This window comes from Herpailurus yagouaroundi, unplaced genomic scaffold (genome assembly GCF_014898765.1).
Source record: "Herpailurus yagouaroundi ecotype Mexico unplaced genomic scaffold, PumYag 140, whole genome shotgun sequence".
In the NCBI taxonomy this organism is placed as follows: domain Eukaryota; kingdom Metazoa; phylum Chordata; class Mammalia; order Carnivora; family Felidae; genus Herpailurus; species Herpailurus yagouaroundi.
Genome location: NW_024412395.1, coordinates 58,202,343 through 58,214,859, shown reverse-complemented (window position 1 = coordinate 58,214,859; position 12,517 = coordinate 58,202,343). Strand labels below are relative to the sequence as shown.

The 12,517-nt window shown below is 35.4% G+C and overlaps 1 protein-coding gene across 1 annotated transcript in view; it reads right to left on the bottom strand.

Moving 5' to 3' along the window:
• Positions 1–2,173: 2,173 nt before the first annotated feature.
• The window catches only part of AGPS (alkylglycerone phosphate synthase), a 145,334-nt gene continuing 134,990 nt past the window's right edge, over positions 2,174–12,517 (bottom strand). Inside the window, exon 20 of the mRNA XM_040475477.1 lies at positions 2,174–3,339. Within this exon, the coding sequence (XP_040331411.1) occupies positions 3,218–3,339 (122 nt within the window). The 3' untranslated portion in view covers positions 2,174–3,217. The remainder of the gene's footprint in view (positions 3,340–12,517) is intronic.

Genomic DNA, 12,517 nt, shown 5'->3' with positions numbered 1-12,517 from the left:
AAATAACTATTTGTGTTTCTACATTTAGAATAGATGTTCAACCAAACCCAGTCCCATTTTTAACAGCTGAGGTTACACACTTCAGCTTGAGACTACAGGACTTCTTTGATTAGCTATGGTTAAGAAGTTGTAGCTATGAAAGAAAATGACGAAAAAATATCTCTGGAGCCAACATGCAGAAAGGCATTTTCAAAAATGCAAGCTAGGACTTAGCAGTTACTAAGGAAATACTCTGAAACACAGGTTTCCTTGCAACCATCTGTATCTGACACAGTACACATACTGATGGAAGCTCATCCTTTATTGCACTTTTGTTTTCCAAAATACGTCAACACAACTATGTGCACTAGAAAGCTTCCAGCTTCATAAATAACTCTTAAGTAATAGTGTAATCTGTAAGCAGTTAGGAAGCAAACTCCCAATTCCTCCGAAGAGGAAAGAATTCAATCCTCTTTCTCTGTGGTAAAATGCTGGGCACAATAAACATGTGGCTTCTACAATTCTTATGAAACTAAAAAAGCTCAAGTTACTCATTATAAGACAAAATTCACTTATGCCTGTACTTGTGCACCACACATTAAGGCAACAGTTTCTCTAAGGGTCAATAAAGCCTGTTCATACTGAGTCTTTAGTATGCAATGCCACTTCTCACTAGCAGCAAGTTCCTAGTCCCACTAAAACCTCAACCCAAATGTGACATCAACGAATTATTAGAAATATGACTGATTTAAGAAAGACAAGTCAACGTTTATGCAGTACTAAAAACCAGATAGGATATGAGCTTTTAAAATTTTAAACAAACTTATTCAAAATGAGTTTAAAAGCCTCACATAAACAATGTTCTCCAGGCTTTAACTTTTATGAAGCCATTTTCAGATATTTCAGAAATACGAGGCAAGGTTTAAGTGCTTCTGTGCATATTCAAGAACTCAGTTCTCCACGGAAACTAAGTACATGCCGAGGTACCTCTCAGAAGCAGGTGTGAGAAGTGGGGAAAAGGCCTTCTGGTTTACTAAATCAGAGGGAAACAGCACTGGTGAGTGTTTGTGTGTTTCAAAATGATCCCTGTAGAAATGATTCCAACAACAGAATGTAGTCATCACTATAAAATCAAGATTGGGGAGTTCTGCATACATGGAAGAAGAAAAACAAAGACATAAATCACTAATTTCCGTAAGGTTCATGTAGAACAGTGAACACAACTTTCAGCTGTGACATTTATAGTTTCCTAATACCAAATACAGATTTCTGAGGTTGTTGAAATCTGAACTCCCTGGGAAAGAATGTTATAACAATCACTTGCAAAGGAATGGATCTGCTTATGAATCTGTAAATTTTATTTAAAAAAAATTACTCAGAAACAAGTATACACTCCAGTGAGATATTAGTACTGTATTAAATTTTACATTTTGATCACCAGTTAGAGAAATTACCTTCATGAATAGATCCATTTTATAAAGCTGATATTTTTTTTTATAATTCTAGAGGCAAGTGTAATTTCCTCATCAAGCATCCAACTATTTCAAATATCAAGGGCTTTTAATGCTAAGATTTGCTGGAATTTTTATAACTAAAAATAAATCACCAATGAAGAGAGGCAGCTTCTAACAAATATTTAGTTTTTGTTGTTAAACTAGTATTTAATTTTGATTTGCTTACAGATTTTAAGTTTATTAGTTTGAGGCCAATTTTATTAAAAATTGCTTATCATTTTGAAGTCTTAAAAATACTATTTTGTCAATTTAAATTTTTACTTTTCTGGTTAAGTATACTTCAGATATAAAAGGTATCAAACTGCCCCAAAATACTTTGGAGCTGTTGCTACATAGACAGACAGTGTGTCCATTTAAAGGATCGTCTTCATCTTGACGTACATTATCTGATCAAATATTAATTTAAAAAAATTATCAAAAGTTAGGTATTGCATTAAGAAAAGAATCCATCCCGAAATGTGAATCATGAACCTTGACAGACAGTGATTCAAAGTAATCATTTCACTTCTTGTAACATCCAGGCTTGAATGTAAAAATGTTTGTGAAATGTGATTAATGTTCTCCCTATTACTTAAGAAATATGATATTTCAAACTTTTGATTATGGTTTGTGTATTAATACATTACATATTTTCAAAATTTAGGTTAAACCAGTAATTCAAAAAAGGCATTAAACCACTATTAAAAACTAAATTGAAACTTTACTTTTATATGACAATTTATCAGGTTGTTTGGGTTAATTAAAAAAAAAATTGTCATTGAATCTCTTGAGGTTTTCAAATTCAACAGCTAAATGGTAAGTGTGTTTCATTAGTCAAACAATTCTTCAAACTGGAGACATTAAGTGTAAGGAGTCTTCCTTCTTCTACTCCGGTTGCAGTTTCTTCTGCATCTCAGCAACAAGAATGTGAAATCAGAAACATTAGGATTCTAAGCTAAATAAAGGCATTCGTTTCATGGTAAACCTGCTGTTCACATACAATGAGTGATAAGTCAGCTTTCTTACAAAACATACTACGAAGGAACTAGGATATAACAAGAAGTTATCTATCTCGGTGATACACATTCAACTCATACCCCAGTAGAAACAGAAACGTGGAGAATAGAAACATGTCCCCTAACAATAACTTTTTGCTCATCTCAGGTTTTATAAACGTATACTAATTTCAAAGAAAAATGTAGGCCAAGCATCTCACCGAACTGAGGCATCCTAAATAACAGGTCGCCTATATTCTTTCATTAGTATTCTTCTTAATGACCTACTCACACTAGAATGCACTCTTAAAAAACATACATGTGTTATCACTCCTCAGTGGCATCCTTCCCCAGATAACTGCTTTCCAGAAACGTCCTTAAAAGGGAGGCTAGATAAGCAGTGGATGACACCAAAATCTCCCTTTGTTCCCAAGGGGAAGCATCAACACGAAACAGCTGGCAGCATCTTCCTCTGAAATAACAACTAGCAGCCCTGTGCCACCTGACTAAAATTTGAAATGACAACCAGTTGGCTGTAAACTGATGCACCTACAATGAGAGAGATTTAGGAATACCATCTGTCAATCCATAGATGTAGAAACAAAACAAAACAGAAACAACTTATTTAAAACCAACAAAAAAATTTTGCTGAAATACAATCCATGATATATTTGATTACTGGTATAACCATAGTTGAAGACTTAAAAATAAAAAAAAAGTGACATTTTTTTTGTAACAACAGTAATGGATTTATAAAAGGTTTTTGTTTCCAAAGATGTTATTGGGGTCCACATATTCCTTGACAGACTTCAGCATCCCAAAGCCGACATCAGAGATACTTTCCTTTAGCCACTGCTTCCGTAACTTGCCCACTGGAAAAACAAAATAAAAAATGCTTCAATATACACTATGATGCTGGGAACCAATCAATCTTGTGACCATGAATGAACAAACACTGTGTGATAAATGCTTTTATTCAAAAATGAGAAATGTTTTGCTTTATTTGATTTATTGAGCCCACCAGACTATCAAGCTCATTAAGCCCAATGTATTCCCAGGGGAAGCCTGTGCTCCAGTGTCTCCTTTCTCTAGAAACTATGAAATGGAGATGAAGGAAGCTTGGGTTGAGATTGCAGCCCATTTTACAAATAACAAAATGAGAAAAACATGCATTTGAAAAGAACCCACCCCCTGTCTGAACTACCAAAACATGCCAAAGTTTCAGAGAAAATGAAGTTAACTAAAGAAAAACATATTCAGATGAATTTGTTGGGTATACTATAGCAAAAATGGCAGGATATACATCCACAAAATATTTTAAAGCTTAAAATAATTAAGAAAATCTGAACCTTTAATGGGTTTAAGAAAAAAATCTGGTTATAAAACTTTTATTTGCATTTTACTTTCATATTACTTTTAAATAAATTTGCATGTTCCCAAATAATTCTTCCTATTATTTTTCCAGAATTAGAGATTCTTCCTAGGCACTAAATAAATCAAACACCTAATCCATCTTAAACTTAATCTTATACTTTTATACACTGTATAATGTTCTTCTTCGTTGTTCCTAGCTCTTGCTAATTTATTGAGAATAAATTAATATTTTATTGAGAATATATTGGTCCATAGCATAAATTATATTTTAAAAGGCACCCAATAAAAAACAAACTTTTCTAAGTAGAACTTTCATAAGAAAGGATATGTACTTAACCTGTAAAAAAAAAAAAAAAAAAGTGAAATGTTAACCTGCTTTGGCACTATGCAAAGCAATGTGCTAATTTATCTGTGGCAAAATGGATAAATCTTTTAATTTACAGATAGGATTCTTTGTGGCTACTACTTTTCAAACATATTGTAATAATTGAATTCAAGTGGTCATTTTCCACAAATGTTCATTAATGATCCAAAGTCATCAACAGTGATTTAATTGGACAACCGAAATGGGAAACCTTCTTTCATTAAAGTATTCTGCCTGTCATTCTAAAACGCACTGCCATTTATCAGGCTGCAGTGATACACTGTAGCACCTGCCATCTGGAACGTTAAATACCATTTCAGGCTCAACTCAAATCATCTTTTGTGTCCAGTTCTCCAGGAAGCCATCAAATTGTCATTAAAATTATAGCATGAAATCCTTAGAAAGCAAGATATTTCTGCTTGGCTTCTAGAAATAAAAAAGTTTGCTGTGTTAATATTGGTGGGGGGGAATGATGTACAGAAGAAAAAAATCTTAAATTCAAAAAGAAAGTAACGTTTAAAAGAGCGCTCAAACTGGAAGCCAACCAGAACAAATTCTTACTCATGCAATCTCTACTACCTACAAGATGTTCTACCTGGTCCTCCTCCTGTCTCTCAAAAGGACAACTCACCACAATGCTCTAGCCTTGGTTTTCTCATCTTCAAAGGGACTGGAGTCTATGAAGTCTTTCACCTCAAATAGCCTATGATTTTAAGCACTCAAAAAAGCTGCAAATCAGTTATTTCCAGATCTGCTCCAACGGGTTAAAAAAAAAAAAAAAAGCAACTACTCTCTGAGTGACAGAAGTGGCATTATTACTAGCTACCCACAATGAGGTAGCTCAAGAGACAGGGGTGAAGAGCAGTCAATGCTAGTCTCCACTGTTATCTGTAATATAGTTTCACTGAATGTGTCCTGTTGTTATGGATGTAATTGTCCTGAAAAGACTGCAAACAACTGCTCCAACAAGATGGAGCACATTAGAACCTCAGCAGGATGCCCAACAGCTAGCTTGTCTGCCTGGTTTTACACCTCTAGTAATAATGCAATTCCACAAGGAACTGAACCATCCGCTGAGAAGCCACCCAACAGCCATTGCATATTTAATGAAGTTGCTCACCAAGCGCTGGAAAACAGAAGGTGCTTGGAGTGCATCATTAGTTCTGTCAGAAGGATAATTTACACATCTATCTTGTCAAATTTTCTATGGTTTATACTTTTACAATAATCAATCTAACATACATTTGATTAGTGAACTAGAAAGTAAAAAAAAAAAAAAAAAGACAAGACAGTATAGGCAGCATGGCTGTGGCCCCTCATAAACATATTTAATGGAAGAATTTAACCCCTTGATGGCAGAGGTTTGTGAGCTTCCATCAGTGATAACTGAGGTCAGAAATCATGGCCTATGTAATAAAGCAACTAGGAATCTTTTTGGTTTTGCTTGACAATTTAAGTCAACTACAGAAGTGCAGACAGAAAACACAATTTAAGTAAAAATGCTTCAATGAGGCTTTTAAGCCTTTAAGATGATTATCAGAAATAGTCTTCACAAGGGTGCCTGGGTGGCTCAGTCAGTTAAGCATCTCTTGATCTCAGCTCAGGTCATGATTTCATAGTTTGTGAGTTTGAGCCCCATGTTGAGCTCTGCACTAATAGTGCAGAGTCTGCTTGGGATTCTGTCTGTCCTTCTCTCTCTCCCTCCTCACTTGTGCTCTAAGTGGGTAAATAAACTTGAAAGAAAGAAAGAAAGAAAAAGAAAGAAAGAAAGAAAGAAAGAAAGAAAGAAAGAAAGAGAAAGAGAGAGAGAGAGAAAGAAAGAAAGAAAGAAAGAAAGAAAGAAAGAAAGAAAGAAAGAAAGAAAGAGAAAGAAAGAGTCTTCATAAAATGCTAAAGAACCTTTGGTGGCTGTCTCTGATGAATCAATAAACTGTAACAACAGCAACAAAATACCAAAGACCCTAATCTCAAAGAGAGAATCCCACTTCAAAGTAGAAGACCTTTATTCTAGAGCTAAATAACAATAATAATGCCCTTTGTACAATCCTTATTTGCACTTATAGGCATTTAGACATTAGCTGACTATACTGATCTAGATACGTGTAACACACATGTATGTACAACTATATTGTAGCTCCAGAGCTACAAAAAGTTAAGACAGGGATCTTGTATTCCACAATTCACAATCATTCTAAATATATGATGCCCAAAGTACGTAAGCCAGATATTTAAGAGCGTCAGATATATTTTTAGAGATACAAAAAATATAGACCAAATTCTGAACATTATAGAAACAGGGGGAAAAGTTCTTTCTCTGCTTAAATTAAAAGTAGAATTCACCTTTTTACAATTTAATATCTAACAATATATATACATATTAGACAAATATTTTGTGTTCCTCCACAACATACAGTACATTAAAAAAAATTACTTTTCGAACAGAGGAAATGGATGCTTCAGGGATAGTCTTTGAAATCACAGGTTCAACAGTCCCCTTTGGATGCTAACGGCTTCAAGAAAGAACACCTGGCTTAAGTACTTTGGGCATCATATATTTAGAATAATTGTGAATTGTGGAATACAAGATCCCTATCTTAACTTTTTGTAGCTCTGGAGCTACAATATAGTTGTGCACATGTGTATTACATGTATGCATTTTGTGGTACGAATGAACAGATGTGTACGGGCAGTGATGGGAGTGTTGGGTGCGAGATATGTGGACATGGTAGCCAACCTAGTCACCAAGAATTATCTGGAGCTACTCTTTGTGGTCTAAGGGACTGAAAACTTAGCAGAAGCTACCAAAGAGTCCTGTTTTAAAAGGGAAAAATCTGGGGTCTGCTAGCCAGAGTTCTTTTTAGCTAGATAAATTAAAAACCTTTGAATTTGAATTATGAATTTAATTATAAGGTTGAAAAGATTATATGCTTATTTAAAAAACAAACTATGAAACAGATTATATATTTTGATTACCAAAGCTGGAGCTCAAAAGCAGAATTTAGCCAAAGCAAAAAGCACCTAACCAATATTATAACAACTACAGTTTGAAAGTTCTAGTTTGAGTATCCTGGATATCACTTTAGCACTATTTTATCGGTCAGATTTTATTTTTTTCAAATTTTTTTAATGTTTATTTATTTCAGGGGGAGGGGACGGAGGGAGAGGGAGGGAGACACAGAATCCGAAGCAGGCTCCAGGCTCTGAGCTGTCAGCACAGAGCCTGACGCAGGGGTCGAATCCACAAATCATGAAATCATGACCGGAATCGAAGTTGGATGCCTAACCAACTGAGCCACCTTCTCAATAGGTGCACCTCTATTGGTCAGATTTTAAAAAGACAATCTAGACTTAGCTGCTTGTATGAGTGATCTGAGCATTAACTTTGTATTTCAAGATTTAATTGATCCAACCAATTAAAGTTGGAAGGACACCCAACAACCTCTTGCCAGATGAGGTTCTGGCTCCATGATACTTGTTAGGTAGTGGTAAGAACAGAGAGCATGGGTAGTTTCCACTCTTTGAGGTGATCTGACTGCAATGATGCTTCTTCAGAGGGAGGTTTCAAGCTGAAAAGAGGATGTAGCTGTCCATGTGTTTGTGCTCTACAGCACATTTTTGTATGTTTGGTTCTGGTAGGGGTACATGCTGAATGTTGGCCAACAGATCACCAACTCAGGAATGCTAACATCCAGGCTTTAAAGGCATATGAGTTGGGACTATACCTACCTAAGAGTTTAATTTAGTGCTTCGTGGATGCTTAAAGTCATGTTTCCATTCCTTTACTAAGTCATTTGACTTATTTTCTACAAATGAAATTTCTGATATTGAGATGACAAATTCATGGCTACAACAGACTTTAACAATTAAAATCTAATGGGATTTTTATCTTATTAAATAATTTAAAATGTCAATTTTCTTCATGCTAAAATTTCACCTGTGCAGTTCACATAATAGCTCTAAGATCTTATAGATCCTTGAATAGGTCTTTAATGATTATGAAACAGAATAAAAATTTGAATTACTAGGGCAATCACAGGAGATCTGTCATCAGAACACAATGAAGTGCTAATTCTGCTACACGCCCCAAAAGATGGCTTGACACACTTGATATTTAAACCCAAGTGGCAATTACTGCATATACAACAGAGTAAAGTAAAAAGCAAGTAAACAGGTGAAATAACATGCGATAGATAAGGTCAGAAAAGGATAGACAATATCATATGCTCCCTGAAGCCTAGAGCCATGTTTCACTCATTCTTGCATTTCAATTTCAAGACAGTATGCCACACAGTAAGAATTCAATAAATGTTAGCTGAACTAAAAAATATTGAGCCATGGTTATGTAGAAGTCATGTTAGGTAAGGAGCAAAATTCAAATATCTAGGAAAAGCAATGTGGGTTCCTTAATTTCCTTTGCTTCTATTTGCCTTGTACTCCCTGTATTCTGACATTATCTGTTGGATATAATCAGAGCTATTTTACAGTAGCTAAAACAGAAGGTATGGCACAGAACCTAAAACTCTTTCCTTCAAATCTCTAGGACTCTTTGGGCTGTATCAGTCGTTCTCAATGGGGGCAATTTTGCCCTCCAGAGGACATTTAGTAATGTCTAGAGACGATTTTGGTTGTTTATAACCGGGATGATGTTACCAGCATTTAATGGGTAGAAGAAGCCAGGGATACTGTAAACATCCACAACAAAGAATTACCTGACCCAAAATGTCAACAGTGCTAAGATGAAGGAATCCTGGCCTATGTGCTTCCAAAGGGCTATCTCTTAGAAGCCCAAACAATTTCCATAAAGGCAACATACCTTCACTTCACTGCTACAACCAACTAAATTAGCAGCAAATGGCTGACTGCCATTTGCAAGGTGAACTTGCTCTAAATCCAGGCTACTGACCAAAGAGGGGAATTCTGGAGAAAGTGGTAGAGTAGATAGGAGTTATATCTGAGAACATCAACCATTCCATTAACGACAAATGCTACTTTATTTTTTTCAAATGCTACTTTATTTTAAAAGTTAACTCCTGGGAGCCTGGGTGGCTCAGGCAGTTGAGCGTCCAACTCTTGATTTTTGGCTTGGGTCATGATCTCATGGTTTGTGAGCTCAAGCCCTATGTTGCTACGTCAAGCTTGGGATTCTCTCTTTTCCTTTCTCTCTGCTCCTCCCCTGCTTGCTTGCAAATGTGCTCTCTCTCTCAAAACAAATAAAATGAAAGTTAATTCCTAAAAACTTGAATTTAGTATCTACTGAAAAAAACTTATAGGTCATTTTTTGGGCCATTTTTCTAGACAATGGGTGAATATAAATATGAATATGAATATGAATATATATGTTCACATAAATATATGTGAAATAAAGCTTCACAGCACTATCCAATATAAATCTCTATGATGACAGAAATGTTCTTTATCTGCACTATTCAACACAGTAGCCTCTAGCTGCATGAGGATATGAGCACTTGAAATGTGGCTAGTGCAAGTGAGAAAATAAATTTTTAATTTTAATTAATTTTAACTGACTTAAATTTAAATAGCCACAGGTAGCCTAGTGGCTTTTGTATTAGGTAACACAGAACAACATTAAAAATAAATTTTGAAATAAATAAATTGTAACTAAAGTCACTTTTTGTAGATTCACACCTGAAAATATCTATTAGCATTATCTGTTTGCTAATTAGCATTATCTGTTTACTAATTATTCTCTAACAATATAATAATGTAGTACAGACATTCTTAGAGTAAACAAACATCTTATTGAAAAGAGTCTTGGACATAAAATTGCTGGGAAGAAAACTTCTCTTTAGAGGTCCAAGATGCTCAACATCACTCCTTATCAGGGAAATACAAATCAAAACCACACTCAGATATCACCTCACGCCAGTGAGAGTGGCTAAAATGAACAAATCAGGAGACTATAGATGCTGGAGAGGATGTGGAGAAATGGGAACCCTCTTGCACTGTTGGTGGGAATGCAAACTGGTGCAGCCGCTCTGGAAAACAGTGTGGAGGTTCCTCAAAAAATTAAAAATAGATCTATCCTATGACCCAGCAATAGCACTGCTAGGAATTTACCCAAGGGATGCAGGAGTGCTGATGCATAGGGGCACTTGTACCCCAATTTTATAGCAGTACTCTCAACAATAGCCAAATTATGGAAAGAGCCTAAATGTCCATCAACTGACGAATGGATAAAAAAATTGTGGTTTATATACATAATGAAATACCATGTGGCAATGAGAAAGAATGAAATATGGCCCTTTGTAGCAACGTGGATGGAACTGGAGAGTGTTAAGTGAAGTAAGTCATACAGAGAAAGACAGATACCATATGTTTTCACTCTTATGTGGATCCTGAGAAACTTAACATAAGTCTATGGGGAAGGGGAAGAAAAAAAAAAAGAGGTTAGAGAGGGAGAGAGCCAAAGCATAAGAGACTCTTAAAAACTGAGAACAAACTGAGGGTTGATGGGGGGGGTGGGAGGGAGGGGAGGATGGGTGATGGGTATTGAGGAGGGCACCTTTTGGGATGAGCACTGGGTGTTGTATGGAAACCAATTTGACAATAAATTTCATATTTAAAAAACAAAAAACAAAAAACAAAAAAACCAAAGAGAAGTATTAGTATCTAAGCCACTTCTTCTACTCCAGTGACACACCTGAGGCTGGAGGCTACTACAAGTATAGCACATGGACAACTGTAATTGCATACGTGGAAATGTGCAGGGATTAATACATTTTTAAAAACAGATTTTCTGTCAGTTTTCAAATCTGTTAATCCGAGGATATAGCTTTAATAGTTAAATGTTAAGCTAAATTATGGGATAAATTGGCTTCTACAGTCTGGTCTTGGAATCTATTTACAACACTGCTTCAGTGGAAAAATATAATCAACTAATACGTTTCGTGAGAAAAAGCCAGCCACAAAGAAGAAACCAAAGGAAAAAAATTAATTTAAAGGACAAAACAAACTTTCTGCTATAATATGGTAATCTGATATTCAATATTGGAAAGGCTATACTCATCTGGTAGGCAGCAAAAGATCAAAATCACAACCAGGATACTGATATTGACATAGTCAAATACAGAACAATTCCATCACCACAAGGGTTCCTGTGTTGCCTGTTTTACAGTCACCTCTTCTCCACAAGGGACTCCTGGAAACATTGTGTTCTCTATTTCTGTAATTCTGTAAATCATTTCAAAAATGTCACAGAAATAGAATCACACTGTATGTGCTTTTTTGGGATTGGCTTTCTTTTACTCATCACAATTACCTGAAGAGTCATCCAAGTTGTTTCATGCACTGATTGCTAGTTCTTTCTTATTGCTGATGAGTTGTCCATGGTATAGATGTACCACGGTTTGTTTAGCCACTTACTAGTTGAAGGATATCTGGGCTGTTTCCAGTTTGGGGATATTACAGGTAAAGCTGCTCTGATTATTCATGCACAGGTTTTTGTGTGAACACAAGCTTTCAATTCTCTGGTATTCAATTCTCTGGTATACACGGGAGTACAATTGTTGGGTTGAATGGTAGCTGCATGTTTGATTTTATAAAACACTGCCAAAGTCTCCACAGACTGGCTGTACCACTTTACATTCCCACCAGTAATGTATCACTAATCTAGTTTCTTCATATCCTCAATCAGCATTTGATATTGTCATTTTTTAATTTTAGTTTTCTGATAGATGTGTAGTGATTTTCCTTGTGGTTTTAATTTGCATTTTCTTAATAGCTAATGATGTTGAACCTCTTTTCAAGTGATTATTTACCATCTGTATATCCTCTTCAGTGAAATGACTCTTCATATCTTTTGCCCACTTTCTAATTGGACTGTTTTGTATTTTACTCTTGAGTTTTGAGAATTCTTTATATATATATTATATATCGGCCTTTTGTTGGATATGTGGCCTGCACATATTTTCTACAACTCTGTAGTTTACCTTTTCATCCACTTAACAGAATCCTTCACAGAATAAACGTCTTTAATTTTGATGAGATCCAACTTATCAATTTTTCCTTTAATGGGCTGTACTTTTGGTGACCAGTCTAAGAACTCTTTGCCTAGCCTAGCTCTAGACCCTGAAGATTTTTTCCTGTTTTCTTCTAAAAGTTTAATTATTTTATGTTTTACATTTAAGCCCATTATCTACTTTAATTTTGATAGAAGATTTGAGATTTAGGTCAAGGACTTTTTTGTTTGTTTGTTTTGGTTGTTTGAGCCTATGGATGTCTGTTTACTCCAGCACTGCTTGTTAAACACACACACACACACACACACACACACACACACACACACACACACA